The sequence below is a fragment of the Phodopus roborovskii genome, unplaced genomic scaffold (assembly GCF_943737965.1).
Source record: "Phodopus roborovskii unplaced genomic scaffold, PHOROB, whole genome shotgun sequence".
Lineage (NCBI taxonomy): Eukaryota > Metazoa > Chordata > Mammalia > Rodentia > Cricetidae > Phodopus > Phodopus roborovskii.
The window spans coordinates 35672642-35692601 of record NW_026126418.1 but is presented as its reverse complement, the minus strand read 5'-3'; the positions used below and the strand labels follow the sequence as shown (position 1 = coordinate 35692601).

General features: G+C 41.1%; 1 protein-coding gene across 2 annotated transcripts in view; it reads left to right on the top strand.

Annotated features, from left to right (window-relative positions):
* Cers6 (ceramide synthase 6) overlaps positions 1-19960 on the top strand; it is a 240638-nt gene that overhangs the window by 62621 nt on the left and 158057 nt on the right. For both annotated transcript variants that reach the window (XM_051184540.1, XM_051184541.1), the window contains exons 2-3: positions 1812-1917; positions 9235-9365. In XM_051184540.1, the coding sequence (XP_051040497.1) occupies positions 1812-1917; positions 9235-9365 (237 nt within the window). The remainder of the gene's footprint in view (positions 1-1811; positions 1918-9234; positions 9366-19960) is intronic.

Genomic DNA, 19960 nt, shown 5'->3' with positions numbered 1-19960 from the left:
AGATATACAAAGAACAAGTGATAGTGCCTTGTTATTTACCTGCCAGTTTGTTACAGAGATGGTAGGGGCAGAATCCCAAGGGACTTTAAACAGTGTGGAAATCGGGGAAATGAGGACAGAGAAGAAATCCATTGAGGAAGAGTGGAAGCCAACCACAGAAGAGTGAAGTTCAGCCCCTTTAGCCTGACATGTTAGGTCGGCCCTTTTAGCCCAATTTTTCCCCTGCAGCATGAATGTCTTTTTATATCTTCTGCTAAGCATTGTGAGAGTGGCCAACAAGTGGGAAACTTGTGGTTGGGGAAATAAGTTGTGGACTCGGCTGTGGCCACTGCTCACTAAGTGATGTATGTGTCTTTTCCAATTGGAGCTTCAGATGCTACTGTGTGGTTACCGAGAAGACCCTGAATTATTAGGAAAAGGGAAAGGCATTACTGAGGTGTCTCAGAAAGGTGCACACTGGAAGGAACCAAGAGTGCAGGGCTGTTTCTCAAGGGCTTACAGATTAAGAAAAGATAGTAATCCCTGCTTCCACTTTGTTCCGAGAGACCCTAGTGTGGCGAGCATGATGGTGCACCTTTTGTGTGTGTCTCTCCTGGCTCAGGCTGGCAACATGCAGGGCTCTTGTTTTCCAGTTTGAATTTCTTCATAAAATAGGTCCCAGGTCACCATTTTGTCATACATACTACTGTTCCTTCTGTGTTTACTGTTCTTTCGTCTTGTGAAGTTTTGCTAAATAAACCTCATCTAAGGTTCACTACTGACCAGTTTTATGCATTTAGTGGTTGTTGTCCTTGGCAACTTTTGAATTATCTTAGTAATAGTCTTGTATTATATTAAACTAGGGCTAGACTCTCAGCATCACCACTGACGTATTATAGAAACTTATTTCTTGAATAGTTAGTTAAAACATCTTGAAAGTGTAAAAATCTTTTGTTTTATGCAGTTTTTCTAGACATGTCACCATCCTGCCTGAGCCCTGTGCACTACACATTCCTCTCAGACGTCAGATGTGGGAAAAGAGGTTCATCCTTCCTGTTCACGTTGGCATAGGCCACAGTCAGGCTCGTGCTTTTAAACACTTCAGCCTTTAACTTGTCTGTGATGCTATGCCATTTAACATTCTTCAATGCGTCCTGGGAGAAAAAAGTGGGGTGGGGTGGTGGCCCACAAAGCAGAAATTACAAAACTGAATGAGATTGGGGTTCAGTACTACATACATTGATTATGGGAGAAAACGGCTGTATTTATCACCAGAGCGATGAAAAACACACACCCTCCATGTGAACATACTAACATGACGGCACCTGTTGCCATGTATGTATATATCTCACTTGCGATTCCATCCAATGCTTCTGTCTTCCTTTTCTTTCTTATGGTGTAAAGAATCATATATTGATATGTGCAGTCTCATTAGAGTTTAAATATTCTTTTGTTTTGTTGTTATTGTTGTTTTTGGTTTACTTTGTTTTGAGATAGGGTCTCTCCACATAGCTGTTGGTGTCCTGAAACTCACTGCATAGACTAGGTTGGCCTCATGCCTGAAGAGATCTTCCTGCCTCTTGAATATTGCGATTAAAGGCATGTGCCACCATACTCAGTCAAGACATTTAAACGTTTTTAAAGAATTTCTCTTTTCAGTGTGATTGCTGGGGGCCTCAACTGAGGTCTGCCTTATAGTTTTCCCATGGAAATGTTGCCATAAAACTCTACAAGCATCTTATTAGGAAAACCTAGTCACATATAAATGATGCTACTAAGAGCTGCTTTAAAAAGTATAATTTCTGAATTCTTTTTTTTTTTTAAACCTTTAGGTTCATAGCCAAACCATGTGCCATAGCCCTCAACATCCAGGCCAATGGACCACAAATTGCCCAGCCAAACGCCATTCTGGAAAAGGTCTTCACTGCTATAACAAAGGTAGGAGTGTCCTCTAGGGAGTTGATTTTCTCTACTACCACACAACCTTCGGTTATTCCAACCCTTCTCTCTTAGGTTCTGACAATTAACTTTTCCTCCTATCAGACAGTGGGTGCTAAGAGAGAAGGAAGGTATTACGATTGGATCCAAACTGTAAACAGTAGATAAAGGACATTGTGGCCTCTTGGTTGACTCCAGCTGATTTTACAAGCTTTGTGTGCAAAGGTCTTGATAAGATAGAGGTTAGTCCAATCCAGTGTCTTTTTCAGTCTCAGGTGACATGAAGCATACAGATAAGAGCTGGAAGGGAGTGACCAGGCAAAGCTTAGTGTGGTGTGTACCTGTGTGAGAAATGGAACCACTTGGCTTATAGCAAGTACCACTCATACATTCAGGGCTTGTGAGAGACAAACATGAGCAACAGTGAAGAAGACTTGCTGTGGGAAGGGATGGGGAAACTTGGTTGGCAGAGGTGGAACGGGAGAGACAGGCTGACAGGGCAGAAGAAATGAAGAGATTAAAACATTCAGTATCAAGGGAGAACCAGAGGGAGGGGAAAGGTGAGTGACTGGTACATATTTAAGCACAAAGAGGAAGAGAAAGCAGAGGGACACTCAATCTGAAGGCTTCTCAAAAAGAAACAAACTAACATGGAGCCCACACATCTTGCTCTCAGCCCCTAAGATCCCTCCTTATCCTCACCCTTGTCTGGACAAGAAAGTGTAAGACAGCAGGTATGTAGCTTTCTGTGGGTGTGTGCATCAAATGGTTCCTTTGACCCTTTTCAGTTTTCTGGAAGAGTGAGACAGGCGTGTAAGGTGAGATTTGACAGTTTTAAGCAAATGCTGTCCTTTTATGGTCTGTGGTGGTAGCCATTAGTACTCAGTCTCATGTCTTGCCGCTGTTAATTCAGATATCCAAACACTTTGGTTTGTCTTGCCGCCTTCATGACTGCCAAAATCTACAGGAATTTTCTATGTCCTCTGAAAAATGACATTTTTTTTTTTTGCTAGAAAAATACGAGGAAAGATTAGGTATTCTTTTAAACATCTCTGTAAAGAGTAGGAAAAGAATGAAGGGAATTTTAGGGAAAGCTCTTTTTGTAGTTTAGAGGAGTGACATTGGACTGCAAAGTTCAACCTCGTGGGACACATACTCTGTGTTAGAGGAAGTAAATATTTAGAAAAGAACCTCACATTCCCATGTAGTTTACCTTACTAAAGTGAAATATCTCTCTCATTAGTCTCTTTATTTTTTTCTTATGACACTGAAGATCAAATCCAGGCCATTATAAATGCTAGGCAAGAGCCCCATTCCCAGCCCTGTCAAGCTGTGTTTGGTTTGTTCTGTAATGTCTGTAGGTTGGGGAATATTGATAGAACAAGTACAGAACCTCAGAAATGCCTGGGGATACTGTATCACTAAGTACATACAAACATGCCGACTGCCATATTCACCTTTCCTCCAGCTACACTGGGCATTGCACTGGAGCAAATTCAGACAGTCCTCCTATCTACAGGCCCATTGCCCCAACCCATGATGGATAGGTGACCTCCAAGGGCATCACAACCCATGCTACAAGATTGCAAGTAGGCAAGAGGTTCACCTTAGCTGAGTCACCCATGAAGCACAGAGGTGGCTGCTCTACCCCATAGCAAGAAAACCCAGAGAGAAACAAACCCTATCTCACATCTCCTTGTTGCCCTGGCTTGTTTGAAACCCTTCTGGGGGGACCGAAGACAGTAGCTATAGGTAGACAGGGAACAGAGGAGAGGAAGTAGGGAGACAGGAGATGGGAAAGGGGCAATGAGTGCCTATTTGAGAGTAAGCCTCTCTATGAGGTCAGACTCTTATGTGTCTGGAACATGCTCCTTTGCCCCATTAGATTTTACTTGCGAGAACACATTACATTACATTAAAGAGTATAATACTAAACTCCCTTCTGAATGTGGGTCCTGCTCATTGGGACTGCTCTGGTCATCTCCTAGGACTCTATCCTCTGACATCACCAGGTGGATGTAGATGGTAAAAGTCATTACATCCTTCATCAGTTTCTTCTCTTGGGGTAATGTCTGTCTGTTTTTCTGGCCCTCCTTCCCCTGCCCTATGGGGAAAACTATCTCATTCTAAACACTGTTAAGAGCCTATCACCATCAGGAAATAATTAGGACCCTTGGTATTTGCCTGTTTTCTTACTAGAGTTTGGCCTTCAGCAAGTTTCTTAACTTTTGGGGGGACCTTAGAAATCTCCACATAACATACTCCCAGGCTTTCATGAGGGTAGGCTAAAACAACACACACATGCATGCACACATGCGCACAGCACATTGCTTAGTAAATTGCACAGAATCTGTTTCAGACAGTGTTTCCACATTTTCATTGCCTCGCTCATGTGAGGGGTAAAGTGCTGCTGCTGCTGTGCCAAGTTTTGAGAGCTTCCGACTCCTGAGTTTGGGGTGGGCCAAAGAACCAGTTCTTGATTGCTGAGCACTTTTAAATACACCAAATACACAGAATGATTGTTTCTCACAGATGAATATTTTGGAGTGCCTGTCTTTTGACTGGTTTAATTCTGTTATTTGAATACATGTTTAACTTGGGGAGACTTTCTTGTCATAGCTAAGAAACCAGCTACCTCACCTTCCTAATCAAGTCGGTTCTCAAGCTATAAGGGTAAAAGTATAGAGCACTTATGAAGCAGTGTGTCATAGTGTTGAATTGCTTTTTCCTTGGAAGACATGAAAACAACTGTGGACCTCAGACGAGCACCACTATCCAACGAAAGTACAATTTCATGGAAGTTCAGTTTGGTGAGACCAGTGGTCTTATGGGACATCTACAGAGAGCACAGGAGAGGCACTCTTCATGAGTGTGTGTGACAGACCAACAGCTGCACTCACCACATGGTCCCACCAGATCCATATGACAGCTGCATGGAAACTGCATAATGGAGTCCCAGTTTCAGTTAACCTTTTACTTCCTATATACTCTAGTACCTTGCAAGATCCCTTGCAAATGGAAGGGAATGCTGGCTGTAATCTCAAGTGAAGATATACTCATTTTCATTTCCTCTGTCTAGTTACAAAGGGGAGGCATGGCCTGTGGATGTAGCTCAGGGGTTTAGAGTGCTTGCTGCTCTTCCTGAGGACCAGAGTTCAGTTCCCAGACTCATGTCAAGTGGCTCATAAACATCTGGAACTCCAGTTCTAGGGGATTCCAGCATCCTCTGTTCTCTGTGGGCATCTGCAGGCACTTGCCCGTGTACATGAAAACATGCATGTGTGAGTGCTCTCTCACATCACATACATAATAAGTAATTCTTATATAAAATTGTAGACATGTTGTCTATAATTTGTCCTATTTTCTTCTTTGTTAAGGAGATTGTTGTCATTAATTTTAGCTAACCAGAAGATTATACAAGATTACTGGGAAACTTTGTGAGTTTTGAATATATTTAAACTGTAAAACCAAGAGAAGAAGAAATGTGAGGGATGGTGTCAGAACATAATGTTAAGAGTGTATGTTCCTACAGTATAAAAAGGATACAACTAACTTGAATTGAGCAGGAGAAGATGGTGGGAACTTTACTTATTGCAGAATCACTTAATAGTTGGGAGGCAGCTGATCAGCAATGCTGGCAAATTCAATAGCAGTAGAGGGATATTTAACAGTACAGAAGTAAACTCTAAGAAAAATAATATTGTTGACAAGTGTTGGGCGGGGAGGACAAGGAAAGGAGAGGGGGGAAATAATGGTAATTTTACTTATTGTTCATGTGGATTTAAATTAGCAATTAGATAAGAGAAAAAGTCATTAAAATTAGAAAAGGAGAAAGCAAAATTTTCCATTTAATTATTCATTCATTTAAAAAGTGTTTATAAGTCTTTACAAGATAGGTGTCAGTGAAAAAGATATTAAAAGTTTTATATGTTTATGGAGTTTGTAATCTAGTAATAGACTATTATTGTATACCTTTAAATTGAGACAATTAAGACCACACAAAAACAAAGAATTACAGAGCAAAATTACCAGAAATGAGTGGCTTTTTATATGCAAATGATTAAACAGTTAAAAGGTTGTAAGAAAAGATGTCATTATTTATAATAAAACCCAAGAAGAATAGTATCCCAGGACATTACAACCTTGAGTAAGTAGTACTTGAAGGAAACATTTAGTATTCTTGGAAGGCATTAAAGACAAGTCAAACAAAGATGTTAATTAACTTTTACATTAAGAAATTGGTGTGATCTTTTGTTTTGTGAGATAGGGATTTTCATGTAGCTTTGGAGCCTTTCAGGAACTCACTCTGTAGACCAGGCTGGCCTCGAACTCACAGAGATCTGCCTGCCTCTGCTGGGAATAAAGGCGTGTGCCACCACCACATGGTGAAATTCGTGTGATCTTATTACAAATACCAAAAAAGTTTATTTGGCCTTTTCTCAATTTTAGATATAAAGAACCTGATGCTTGCCATATAAGTTCTTGTCACATAGAAATATAAATACCTGAGTAAAGTTTAGCACATGTTATTGAGACATGGATAATAGACCAGGGGAAAAGCTGGGTGAGGTTACAGTGTGGAAAGGGGAAGAGTGCTCTCAGGACACTGGGTAGCCATGTGGAAGGTTACAGCCCTGTACCCACAGAATTCCAATCTGTATTCAAAATGCACCCTGAAACTATTAAAAGGTAGTTCGAATAATAATTTCTAGTAGTGATTACAGAAGAGATTGTTGAATTCAAATGTAGTTTTAGTAAATAGTTGCAGAGTTTTTTTTTTTTTTTTTTTTTAAAGCAAAGAATACTTCTAAAACAAATTCTATAGTGTCAAAAAACCCTTTACAATAGAGGAAAATATTTAATCACTATAACAAATGGAGAAGTCCTATGAATAAATGTAGAAAATGTTAATAAGTTAAAGAGGATACTAGGCAGTACTAGAGCTTATTCTTCATCTGAAAGTAAAGTCTGTATGGTTCTCAACATAGGAACAAGATACTTGTCTCAATACAAAGGTAAGAGAATCTGGTTTTCATGTATCAGACTGGAAAAGATGAAGATGTGAGGAGGCTTTGGGACACAACTGTTCTTTCTTTTGAGCATTTAAATGAATAAGTTAGTAAATCTTCAAAATAAAAAGGCTATAAGAACACAGAACCTTTGGACCTACACTTTTTAGTTCCAGGAATGAAATGCACCATTTGCTGCGACACATCAAGCTTATTGTTGCGGCACTTTTAGATGCTAGGGTGCTACCAAAGTGTCCCTTAGCAGAACAGATTAGGAAGTTGGAGTTTAGTCTTACATTTCATTGTTCTCTCAACTGATTTGGAATCCATCCAAGATACATTATAAAGAGAAAGACACTAAGTCCAGACTAAGTCCACAGTCTGCAATAATTTGTGTGATTTGGTGGGTTATATAAATATGTATTCGGTTTTGTTTATGCAAAATAACCCTGCCCCCCCAAAAAAAAATGACTGGCTGTGGTTTTCTATCAAAGGAAGAAAGGGGACTGAGACAACAGGGACAGTTGGAATTAGATGGCATTTAATTTGTGATTTGTGAATCCTAGATTTTTTTTTCTCCCACTACTAGTAAACTCAGAAATAAAAAATGATTTTTGTTGTTGTCTCTAAGGTCACACCTTCTTCCTGAGTGGTTCTTGCCTGTTTGTGGTCTCTGCTGGAGACGGTGTCATTTTCTTCAATGATGTGGCTATTGGGGAACTAGTTAGGAACAAGAAATTCAGAGGCAGAGTAAGGAAGACAATAGAGGGTAGTGGCAGTGAATATAGTCACAACATAGTATATATAATAAAACTGCCAAATATTCATTTTTATAAGATAGTAATCAAGCCATTATAAGCAGTGACTCCCCCCTGCCTCTCATATTTCAATTAAGAAAGACATAAAAGGAGATTGTGGATTCTCTTATTCCCACTGAAAGGAACTCAGGCACATGCCCAGCTGAAAGTTGGCAAGTTGCATTTACAGGGGCAAGACCAGAACACTTTGTAACTAGATGGCATTTGCTGTGCTCTTGGGGTATGTGTCTGTCTTAGTTGATTCAGGCCACCATGATAGAATGCTGTAGGTCAGGGACTTAAGCAATAGATATTTAGCTTTCACATTTGTAAAGTCCTGTACAGTCTGGAAGTATGAGATCTAGGTGTCTATCGTGTCCATTTCTTAGGGTTTGGGAGCAGAGAAAAGGAGTGAAGAATGGGGGAGAGAGATGTGGGGGGGGGGGGTGGAAGGAGGCAGTGGTGGCTGCAGTAGCAGCTACTAAATCTCACTGTGAGAGCTCCAGCCTTGTGACCTAGCCTCTCCCCAGGGGCCTCACCTCCTCACTCAAATGAGAGTTTTTAATGTGAATTGTCGGGGACACAGACCCCTTGAGTTGCTGAAATGCTTTTAGATCCTGTGTGTACATTCCGTTATGGCCTGGCTGGTGTGTCATCTCCCTCCTTCCTTTGGTTATTTCCTCTGACCATCAGGACTAAAGTAAACAATAAATAATGGAATGGAGCTCTCTTGGCCAGTTTCATTTACAGTAGGTCCCCTCTTGTGACTGTCGGCAAGAAGCCCTTCAACATGTTGAGGAGAGGAGAGAAAGAAGACAGCTGACCGGTACTCAGTTTAGTATATATTTTCAGAGTCCTTGTCACAGTTACCTGTGAGTTGATAAACCACCCATGTTTGTATTGATAGAGAGAGCAATGCTTGGAAAGGCCAGTGGCGTGAGGAATAGAGTCTATGCCTGTCACCACACAAATCCCTTAGGTAATATGTAGTGTTAGTGAGACTAGGTGTGTGGGGTGACAGGAAGAAAAGGTGAGAAACTTGAAGAATAGGGAAAGAAGACGAGAGAGGAAAGTAATGAATGTGATACATTTTAGGATTTCCTGTGCTTTTTTGTTCTTTCTACATTATCTGTTTGTAAGATATGTTAATGTACTTTTTTTCCCCTCTGAGAAGGTGAACTATTTGTTGATGTCTGTAAATTCTTCCCTTGAAGGCTGATGGAACTAACTCAGCCAGCTGGCTGGTTCATCCTCTCTTGGTTGTTTCATAAGAAGTATTCATTGATAAGGAAATATGCAAGATTCTTATTTTTCTGTCCTGTTTCATAATGAGTAATCTAGGTATTATCTTAGTTCATACCTCGAATGGGTGGGCTGGAACATCAGTCATAAATACTGAAATGCAGACAGTAGAAAATAGAGGGAAAATCCAGGCATGTGTGACATAAAATTTGTAAACGGTATAAGTAAAAAATGGATGAGAATGGTTGTCCTGGTGCCCTGTTTCATAGCATCCTGATGAGAAGCGATTGGAAGGGCTCTCCAAGCAGCTGGACTGGGATGTTAGGAGCATTCAACGCTGGTTTCGACAGAGACGCAACCAGGAAAAACCCAGCACCCTGACCAGGTTCTGCGAGAGCATGTAAGTTCCTTTCTTCCTAAGTTTTAAAAGAGAAAAACCTGTCTCAGTCTTCGTGTCAACTCAGATATGAAAAACAACAGATGTTGGCAGGCTCCAGCAGCCTTCATAAAGAATTAATACCTGGTGGAAAAATGGATCAGGAAAATCTGAGGGAAGAATAGTTTGTAAGGATTTGGGATTTCCAGTGTGGATCAATAAATGAACTTTTCTTCCTGATGCAATTCCTTCAAGGAAATAGATTTGAAGGCCTGCCATGATGTTTTCAGCTAGTCATCTCTGAAACTGAAAGGTATTACTCCTACATTTTTAATTGAATAGACAATTTTATCAATATATGTTTTCCACTAATAAAAAAAATGAGATTTTTCAGATATGTTATTCAAGGGAAAATAACAAAGTCCTACATTCCTAGAGATGTAAGGAATAACTGTATTCTATTAATGTATACATTTTAATGAGGCATTGCTTGATGGCAGGAAATATAATGGAAGTCTCTTCTGTTTGTAAAATACAAATTTCATGGCATGTATACCACGTGATAATAAAGCTGTTAAAAATAATAAAGAAGGGCTTGGCAGAAGACTCAGTGGGTAATACTCAGAATTAATGGAAAAGATGGATATGGCAGCATGCATGTGCAATCCTAGCTCAGGGGAGGCAGATCCTGGAGCCTCTAGGCAAGCCAACCTAGATGAGTGGGTGGATGAGTTCCAAACTGAATGAATGACCTTGTTACAAAAATATAAGGTGAAAAGTGATTGAGGAGGTCACCTGCCGACATCTATTTCTTGCCTTCACATGCTTGCACAAGTACATAACCCATACACATACTTCAACACACGAATACCAGCGCACGTCCATGCACTCACGTGCACACACACACACACACACACACACACCATGATATCTTCAGATGGTGATACTGGGTACACTTAAAATCAAAGGAAGATCTAAATATTGAGCATATTCCCAGCCAAGATGAGACTCGCCCAAGAGAACAGGTCCTGTGTGGACTTCGTCTTAGTAGCCATTGCTGTATGTCCAGTCCTTTCTCTGGGGAACTTTGGCCTGATGATGTTATTTCAACAGTGGTGCTATTGGATCAGCACTTAGTCACAACCCTTTCTAAGTTGCATTTGCATTTTTCAGGTTTGTCTTTCAATTGGCCAAAAAGTATTTTGATGTTGCACAGTGGAGACTGAGAACATGAAACAGATGCAGATTCTTATCATAATCTCCTGCCATTGAATGAATGAATGAGAGAGAGAGGGAGGGAGGGAGAAAGAGAGAGATACAGATTTGTACCATAAGCCCCTGCAGCTGGATAGATACAAAGAAACTAAATGGGATCATCAGGAGGGTAGAATATTTATAAAATCTCAGGAAAAAAAAAAACAGCTAAGTAGATATAATCTATGAACTGCTTCTCATACATAAATTTAGTGGCTGTTCTTAGCAGGATTGTGCATCTAGGCTGTGATCAGCAGCTGGATTTGCCCCCTGAATTGTTATTATGCCCCATCTCCAAAGGGCCTGGGCTCCATCATTGACTGTGAGTTTGAGCACAAGCCAGGTTGAACTGCAGCATGTGCTCAGGCTCACTGTCCCTGATCCAACTAACTTCTTTGGTAGCAGTGTGGCCTCTTCTATAACTAATCTTATTATAGTTTTCTTTTTAAACACAGTGCATATAGACAATAAGCCAGGAGTCTTGTTAAGGTACAGAGTCTGTTTCCTTGCATGTGGATGGAGAGCTGAGATTCTGATCTCTAACAGGTCTGTAGCTGCTGTTGATGCCACTGGCTTGTGCAACCACACTCTAGCAATCACCACTGGATTCATGTCTGTGTCTTTCCTTAGATTCACTGAGTGAATTTTCATGTTACCTTTAGTTAAAAATCCTTCTAAATGAGCTCCAGAGGTGTGGCAGTGTACAGGCACAATGGGGAGGGAAGGCAACATGTAATACACATGTTATTATCTCTACCCACAAGTATCTTATCAAACCCGTGTCAGACAGATAAGACCTGAGTATGCACATTGAGCAATAGTGAGATATGTGTGTTTACTGATTTATATGAATAGTCAGGGACTAAGATCCAAACAGAAAGGTTAGCTGTTGGAGTCATGTGGGCCTTTCTGGGATGAGCCCAGATGGGTCAATGCTTCTTGGTCCATGTGCTTAACCTGGTGATGATGAACTTTGCTGGACACTGTTACTGACTTACTGACTTCTAGATTGGCGGTAGTTCTGTCTTGCCAAGAACTATTGTTCGCATTCTTCCTGTGGATTCTAAATGCATTTCCTTTCCAGACCTAATCTCCAACTTTTTTCTTTTCTTATTGTACCTTATTCTCTCCAGAAGTTATTTCCTCTCAACATCTGCTTCCTAAGCCATGTGTGCCCAGTGCAGATATTTCTACCAAGGTATCAACCTGTTCTCCACAGCATCTTGTTTGCTACTATGATAATTCCCAAAACATTATTCTAAAATATCCCTCTGCACAGTCAATTTAAACTTTGATTTTTTTTTTTTTTTAACAGCTGAAGGTTCAGTACTAGGCTTCTTATTCTGATAACCAGATTCAGGCCTTAACCTGTTGGAGGTCAGTCCAAATGACCTATTTCTTCCATACGGATGAGCTTTCATTGCCCATGCCTTACTCAACATCCCTAATGCAATACTCCTAGCCTCAGATACCTGCTACTTCTGGTTGCCCTTCTGTCTCCTACCAATTCCTTAAATCCTAGGCAGAAACCAAAGTATGGTCTGACTCATGAGTCTGGACTGAGCACAGTGTCTTTTTTAAATTCTTGAGCACTTACTGCAATTATTGATGTTTAAAACTGGAATTCTCCTCCTGCTTTGTGGGATGACTTAACTGTTCTTCATCTGTTGTATCATAACTGACAGTTAAAAAGCACAAGGACCACACACGTTCTTCTTAGCCTTTCTTATAACACAAAGACTCTACCAAATATTAACTGATGATGGTTTAAAATGGCATTATTCTGGAAGGAGTCACTGAGCTCAGTTTCCATGTGGCCCCACAGCAGAAGAGTTCTTGCTACATACTAGCCTAATATAAATATTTGTAGGTGAATTTTCCAATACTGGAAAACTGGATGGAAATTTCAAAGTCAGAAATTCTAATATCTGGATGCATGGTACAAGCTTATAGATCCAATTAGTCAGGAACTTGGTGTGAGAGGGTTCTGTGAAACACAGTGAGATTTTTATCTCAAACAGAACAAACCAAAAATGGTGAAGGAGAATGTGGAGATAATACTATGAGGAATAATGATCTTAGATGTCATTCTGTAAATATGTTTCTCTTATTGGTTAATGAATAAAGCACTGTTGGCCAATAGGAAAGCAAGATAGGTGGGACTAGGAGAGTAGGAAGAGAGAGGAAGAAGTAGGGAGGAGATTCAGGATGTAGGACCTAGAAAGAAGGATGCTGAGCCCTCCCTCTGGTAAGATAAGACCACATGGAAATATGTAGATTAATAGAAATGGGTTAATATTTAAGACAGAGCTAGCCAATAAGAAATGCTAGTAACAGGCTAACAGCTTTATATCAAATAGAGCGTTTCTGTGTGTTATTTGTGCCTGGCGCAGCTCTGGGTCAGGCTGGCGGGGAAAACCTATTCTTAACAGGATAATGTAGAATTACATTGATCTTGTGTGTGATGTTTTTTTTTCCCCTTTCTTTTAACCTGTAAACATTGATATAGAAGAATAGTTGTCAACCAGAGAAGCTGTGCTGGTTGATTTATGTCAACACAACACAACCTACCATCACCTGGGAAGTGGAAATGTCAAGGAATTGCTTCAATCAGACTGACCCGTGGGCATGTCTGTGGGACATTTCATTTGGTTAATGGTTGATGTGGGAAGGTTCATCCCACTGTGGGTAGTACTGTCACTAGAGAGTGAGCAAACAAGTAAGCAGAATTCCTTCATGGTCTCTGTGCTGGCACAAGCTAAAGTCATCTGAGATGAGGGAACCTAAACTGAGAAAATGTCTCCATAATATCTGGCTGTAGGCAAGCCTATATTAGTGACTGATGGGGGAGGGTCCAGCCCACTGTGGGTGGTGCCATCCCTAGCCTGGTGGTCCTGGATTCTATAAGAAAGTTGACTAAGTAAACCATGAGAAGCAAGCCAGCAGGGAGCACTCTTCTGTGGCCCCTGTATCAGCTCCTACCTCTAGGTTCCTGCCCTGCTGGAGTTCCTGTCTTGATTTCCATTGATGATGTACTGTTATGTGGAAGTGTAAGCCAAATAAACCTTTTCCTCTCCAAGTTGCTTTGGTCATGGTGTTTCATCACAACAATAGTAACTCTAAGACAGTCTCTGCTTTCAGGTTTCTGCCTTGACTTTCCTCAATGATGAATTGTGATTGGGAAGGGTAAGTCAAAATAATCCATTTCCTGTACAAGTTGCTTTTGGCCAGTATTTTATCTCAGCAACAGAAAGCAAACTACAACAGATTGGTATTGTGAACATGGGGTATTGCTATAATAGACTTGCCCATTTTGTTGGGAGGAAGCTTAGTGGGCTATTTTGTGGGAGCTTGGAAGATAATGCCAAGAGAAATTCCGAAGATGAAGATATGGCTTGTTTCAGAGGGGAGTTTGAGAGTCAGTCCCTGAAAAGACTCATCATGCTGTTTGTGGGATATGTTTAAATTAAGAATCTGGTTTCTGGTCAGCTAATATTAAAAAATCAACTTTGATTAACAGGAGACCAGCATCAGTGAAAGTGAAACTTTGGCTTTAGTGAAACATTCAATATTGGTTAGCTGGGATTGAGAAATCATCCATGGTGAATAAGGCACCAACACCACTGAGGAGAAATTTGGGAAGTATTTCCTCAGAAGCAGCACACACAAGCTGTGATCCAGTGGGGAGCTGAGGCTTTATCTCAAGCTGGTATTAGAACTTGGTAATGTGTAACAGTTGCCCACATGGCACTGCTTTTGAAGGAGTAAAGAAGTCAGAGAGAGTAGCTGAGACTTGGCATCATGCAGAGTTGGAATCTCTGTGGAGAGGCCAGGTGGCCATTGGTGAATGTACAGCTGCAGATGCAGGGAAGCCCCAGGGATTGAAAGGGTAATAGAGAAAGGCTGAGGATTGGTACCCTAAGGAGCTTGGAAACCACTGAAGGAGGTGTAGCCTCAGCTTCAGCGGAGACTCTAGTGTTTTGGAGACTCTGGGATGGTGAGATGATTGCCAAGGATAACAGTAGTGTGGAATGAACCAGCCAGAGCCTATAAGACAAGGTTGGGACTAGAAGTCAGCGAACTTTCATGTAAATCATTGGAAAGTAAACCAGGGTGGACATTGTTGTAATTACAACTCTGCCATTATGGTTCAAAAGTAGCTGGAAACAATACAAATGGGAATAGCTGGCTTCCAAGAGAACTTACTTTAGTTGAGATTGAAATTTGAACATATCATTTTCATATTATGAAGTATTAGGTTATAAAAACCCTTTCAACCATTAGAATATATAAAACTCTTATAAGGCCATGGGCCATACTGAAACAGATTCAGCCCAGTGGCTTATTTTTTTGCTACACTCTGCCTTGGGGATCATAAAGCTATACTGGTGTTTCTTTTTGCATTCCAAGACAGACAGTGTGATCCCCCAATGTCTGGCATAGTCACTTCCCAGAGAACCCATACCGTAGGAACATTAGGACACATCTGGAATTGGATGTCGTTACCAATATTCCTGGAACATGGTGTCTTGAGAGAACATAGCTGTATTTATCCCACCTGGCACTCGCTGAAGCAGTTAGTGTCTCGTCTCACTGTGATGTCACTCCCAGGGTGGAAGATCTGAAGACTGATGAAGTGGCTTCTAGGTAGTATACCATTCTACTTAGACTTGGGTTTCAAGTCTTACTCCTTCTTTCTAGTCTAGACCTTCAGTCTGTAGCAAAGCCAGCTCAGGTTTTCCGTTTGGATCCAGTCCCTCACATTCCCCATACCATATGGCTAGGCATCTCACTCATGTGTACTGGCTAATTACAAAAAACAGACTTCTGCTAAAAATGCCAGACAAGACTTATCTTGGTCAGTTGGCTGTGTATTTAGTACATTTGTGCTCTGGTTACATTTGGTCCATTAGTTTCACTTTAGATTCTGTATTTATAATGGTTTTTTTTGATGCTAATATTCAAATAATCTTATCCAACATGGAGCTGGATGAAGACAAGAAAGAGGATTATTCAGATTTACTAAGGCTAATATTCATAATGAATGTTTGCCTGCCAGTTTTTAAACCTATAAACCATTTCTCCTTCTATTTTATCTATTTTAAAATATATAAAACATATTTATTTCTGATGTAGAATATTCCTGAACTTGGTATAGCCAGTTTTGGTTATGACGGGTTATAAAAGTATAATGTTCATTAAAAATTAGGGGAAATCACTCAAAAGCCTATTGCCCAGAAATAAGTATTTATCATTTAATATTTCCATAGTATCATAGTTCATTCATGTGTCCACACAAATATACACAGATTAGCAGCGCTGTGAATGTGTGTTTAGTAGATTGGTAGATCTGGGAAGGAAAGAGGGCTGTTCATAGGCCAGTTCATTGATCTTCAGCTCTACCTGGGCATGTCCATGCTGTAATTGTGTTTCAAGAACTGTGCGTGACTTAGTTTTTTATAGAACCTACCCTGTCAGACTACCCAAAGAAGGCTGTGGAAGCATTATATCCTTGCAAGTGTTACTGCTCTGGAGGGAAAGGTACCCTGACTGTTAGAAGTCAGGCTATACCTACAGCCCTGAAAGGAAAGTATCCTGGATACATACAGCTTTGAGGAGAAAGTATCCTGACTGTCAGGAAGTCAGGCTATATCAGTGTTTCTGTGGGGGATGGTCTCCCCACAGGATATGGCAATCCTGAGAGAGAGCCTTACAGCTGAGTTCTGCTCCATTCAGCTAAAAGATTTTCCCTGCAGAGGTGCCCATTGCTTCTCTGCTCTGCTTCACTGGAGAGTTTCCCAGCAGACACTGCTACTCTTACAAAAGAAGTTTTTCACCCAAAACTCATTCAAGAGATTCATTCTGGAGGGAGGAATCCAGGAGAATGGCTGCCTCTGCAGGCATGTAAAAGGCACCTGCCAACTGAACATGCACAAGGCTTATTATATAGGGCTTCTTAGGGCAGAGTTTTTTTCCAGGGAGGTTTCCAGGCTTGGAATTGGTCAGATTTCAATCCCCACGCTTGGATAAGCTCTAAGATTGGCAGGATTTTCTGCTCAGGGATTGGTTGATTTTGTGCTCAGTTGGTTAGGGGCAGAGTGCGTTTTGTTGGCTCTGGTTTCAGGACCACAGTGTGTTTCTTTTACTGGCCCTTTTTAACATTTTGGCTCTAGTTTCAAGGCCAGGATATATTCCTTTGACTGACTCTTGTTTCAGGGTCAAGGCTGGCTCTGGTTTCAGGGTCAGGATTATTTCTTTGGATGGCCGTCTACCCTACATTCCTATTTTTTATCTTCAGGATCTGCGAGTGATGGCACAGTCATTTGTGTGTTGATGTGGCATACCCATCCTTACAAATGGCTCCATAATGTAAGGTTGCATGACAGCAAAATAACATAAGGCATACTAAATTTCATCAATGTATGCTGAAAAATGTAGACACCTAATAAAAATAGCAGCCTAGTTTCTCACATGTTAACTGATTAAGAAATACTCAACTACTGTAATAACAATAATAATTTTTCTTGGAAAATTTCAATTTGCTTGTTGATGTTGGCATTTTGGTCTGCCCAGGGTGCCATAAGGAAATACCATAATTGGATGGATTGAACAGAAATTATTTTGTCATAGTTATGGAGGCAGGAAGTCTGAGGTCAAGATTTCATTGAATTTGGTGTCTCCCCAAATTTTCCTGGGCCATTACTTTGAGGAATTTCCCTCTCTTTTCATAAAGACCAATCATATCAACAATCATACCAAGCAGTGTCCTGTCTGCATGGCTCCATTTAGCCTTAGCTATCTAAAATGCTATCTACAAAGGTATTCACTCTAAGAGCTCGAGCTTCAGTAAACAAATTTAGGAGGTGCACTGGTCAGACAGGAAGAGTATAGGAAAGCATCTCAGACTCTGAGTTACTGGGAGATGATTGAAGGAGGTTATCTGAACTCAAGGGGCAAATTAACACATTCAGTGGGTATGATGTGCCTGTGTAGCTCTGTTCATGGGTGTATGCATGTGTGTGCATTCCTAAGCCACTCTGTTCTGCACAGTGCAAATTGCTTCACTCTGCTAGTGGTTTTGGCAGAGGAAGTCATACATAAGCAAATATGAAGTTCATGTTAGTGCTCACATGGGCAGACATTATATTCTCACAGTCATCCCAGAGAAACTGATAGAACAGTAAGTATAGTGGTAATGAGGTGAGTTATGGAGCCCAGGCAGTCTGAATCCATACCTTCTTTTAAATAAAACCCCATAAGATCTTGGAAAAATAGTTTGGCAACCCTGAACCTATTTATTTATAAAATGCATATTAATCGTGGTTACCCCATATGGATGTTGACTTCATATACAGAGGTGTATTGTACCTAGTAAGATTGTAGTGAGTGTGAATTACTTTTAATGTTACATGTTTTCTGTCATTAGTGAAGTTGAGGAAATGTGTGAAGTAGCAAATAGCTATTATGCTTCCACAGCCTACTCTTGCCAGAGCTCCTTCAGAGCCATAGCTACCCCGCTTAAAAGGAGTAGCTTTGGTGTTACTGTTTTTGTGAAGAGGCTTTCAATTTACAAAGAAGTTCTTATATTCTTTGGAACCCAAGGAGGCAGAATCTGCATGAATCTGCAGAGCTATTGATTGGAGCATTACACCCACATGAGAAAAAAAGATACAAACCAACATGAGACCAGAGCCTAGGCACCATTGGCTTGCTGCTGTGCAAGAATTTGACAGAAATGGATGAGAAAAGGTGTCCTACTTCAGCAGGGAGCAATGCCTGCTGTGTGTGCAGAAGCCAAGGCTTTTGAAGCACCACATGAGAAATGTCAGAACATGCAGTGAATATCTTTGAACCACAGAGGTTTAAAATCTGCCCAAGTGATCCCAAGAGGACACAGTTTGACTCTCCCTTGGGGAAGGGGGGGGTCAAAGCCTGGTGCCCAATGCCTCTGGCCTCAGTAAAGCCTCATCTGCTATGGCAGGACAGTGTGATCAGCCTTAGTCTTAGTAGGTCAGCCTGGCTCCTGGAGACATGTGCCCGCTGTTTAACCTGATCACTATTAGTTCTGCAGACTGAGGTAGCAATGCTCTTGAACAAATTTGAGGGTAGGCGTCTCGTGCAACTGGTTCACGTTCTTGCTCAAGTTGTGTTACCTTGGTGAATAAATTCACCCCGCCAGATGCTGCTGCTACAAAAGGGAAATAATAAACTCCTAATTAGAGAATGATCCTGGGAGCAAATGAGATAGTGTATGTGTAATGTGCACATTGCTGTGTCTGCTTCCCTTTCCACTGAGCTCACAAAGCCGAGTAAGCAAACATTTCTGGGACTCACAGGGACAATCAATTCTACTTATAGCAAAGCTGTCCAACATCTGAGCTAGGCTACCATTTCCTGGGGTGAGTAGTGCCCTTCTCCTCCAGTACCTCATTGTTGCTGCCTTCTTAATTATTCTGAATTTTGTATCCTAATTTGCCATCAAGAAAACTGTTTTAAGCCAGACTTGATGGCGTTTCTCTTTAAAAATGTAGACTACGCTACTTTTCAAATATTTATTTTGCTTGTATGGGTGTTTTGCCTACATGTATATCTGTACACCTGTGTGTACCTGTGCCCAGGAAGGCCAGAGGAAGGTACTGAATCCCCCTGGAACTGGAGTTACAGAGGGCTGCCAGCTGCAGTGTGGGGGTTGGGAATCGAACCTCTGTTCACTGAAAGATCAGCCAGCACTCTTAAGTTCAGAGCCACTTCTCCAGTCCTGTAGCACTTAATTTTAATCCCCATGTTTAGGAGACTGAGTCAGGAGGACAGTGACTTTAAGGTCACTGGCTATACAGTGAATTTGAAAAAGTCAGTGACTTTAAGGTCAGCCTGCCTACACAGTGAATTTGAAAAAAGCCTGGGATACAAGGCAAGACCCCATCTCAACAAAAACAACAAACCAAATATCAAAACAAGAAAGAGAGAGGGAGAGTTGCATTTTGTGTTGTGGGAAAGAGGGTCCTTGTGGCTCCTTCTCAGCTTTCCCCAGGGGCAAATTTGTGTTTGCCTTTGGTTTCTTTCTGGCTGTTCATTGCCCTCTGTGATTCACTCATGGTATTCATATTCCCATCTCAGAGGACCAGCCTAGAGTCCTGAAAGACTCCCCAGCCATTGCTGATGTGACTGATAGTCTTCAAAGTTGGCAGTAGAACTTTACTCCTGAGGTTTGAGTGCATACTCTTGTGACTGAGTAAGGAGCAAATGTAGGGCTGTGTAAGATGGGAGGTGGGGCATGGGCGTTTTGACTAAGAAGCAGGACACAGGGCTAGTTCTCAAGTGGGAGGATTTGGGCAGATTCCAGATGATTATAGGGTCAGGGTTAG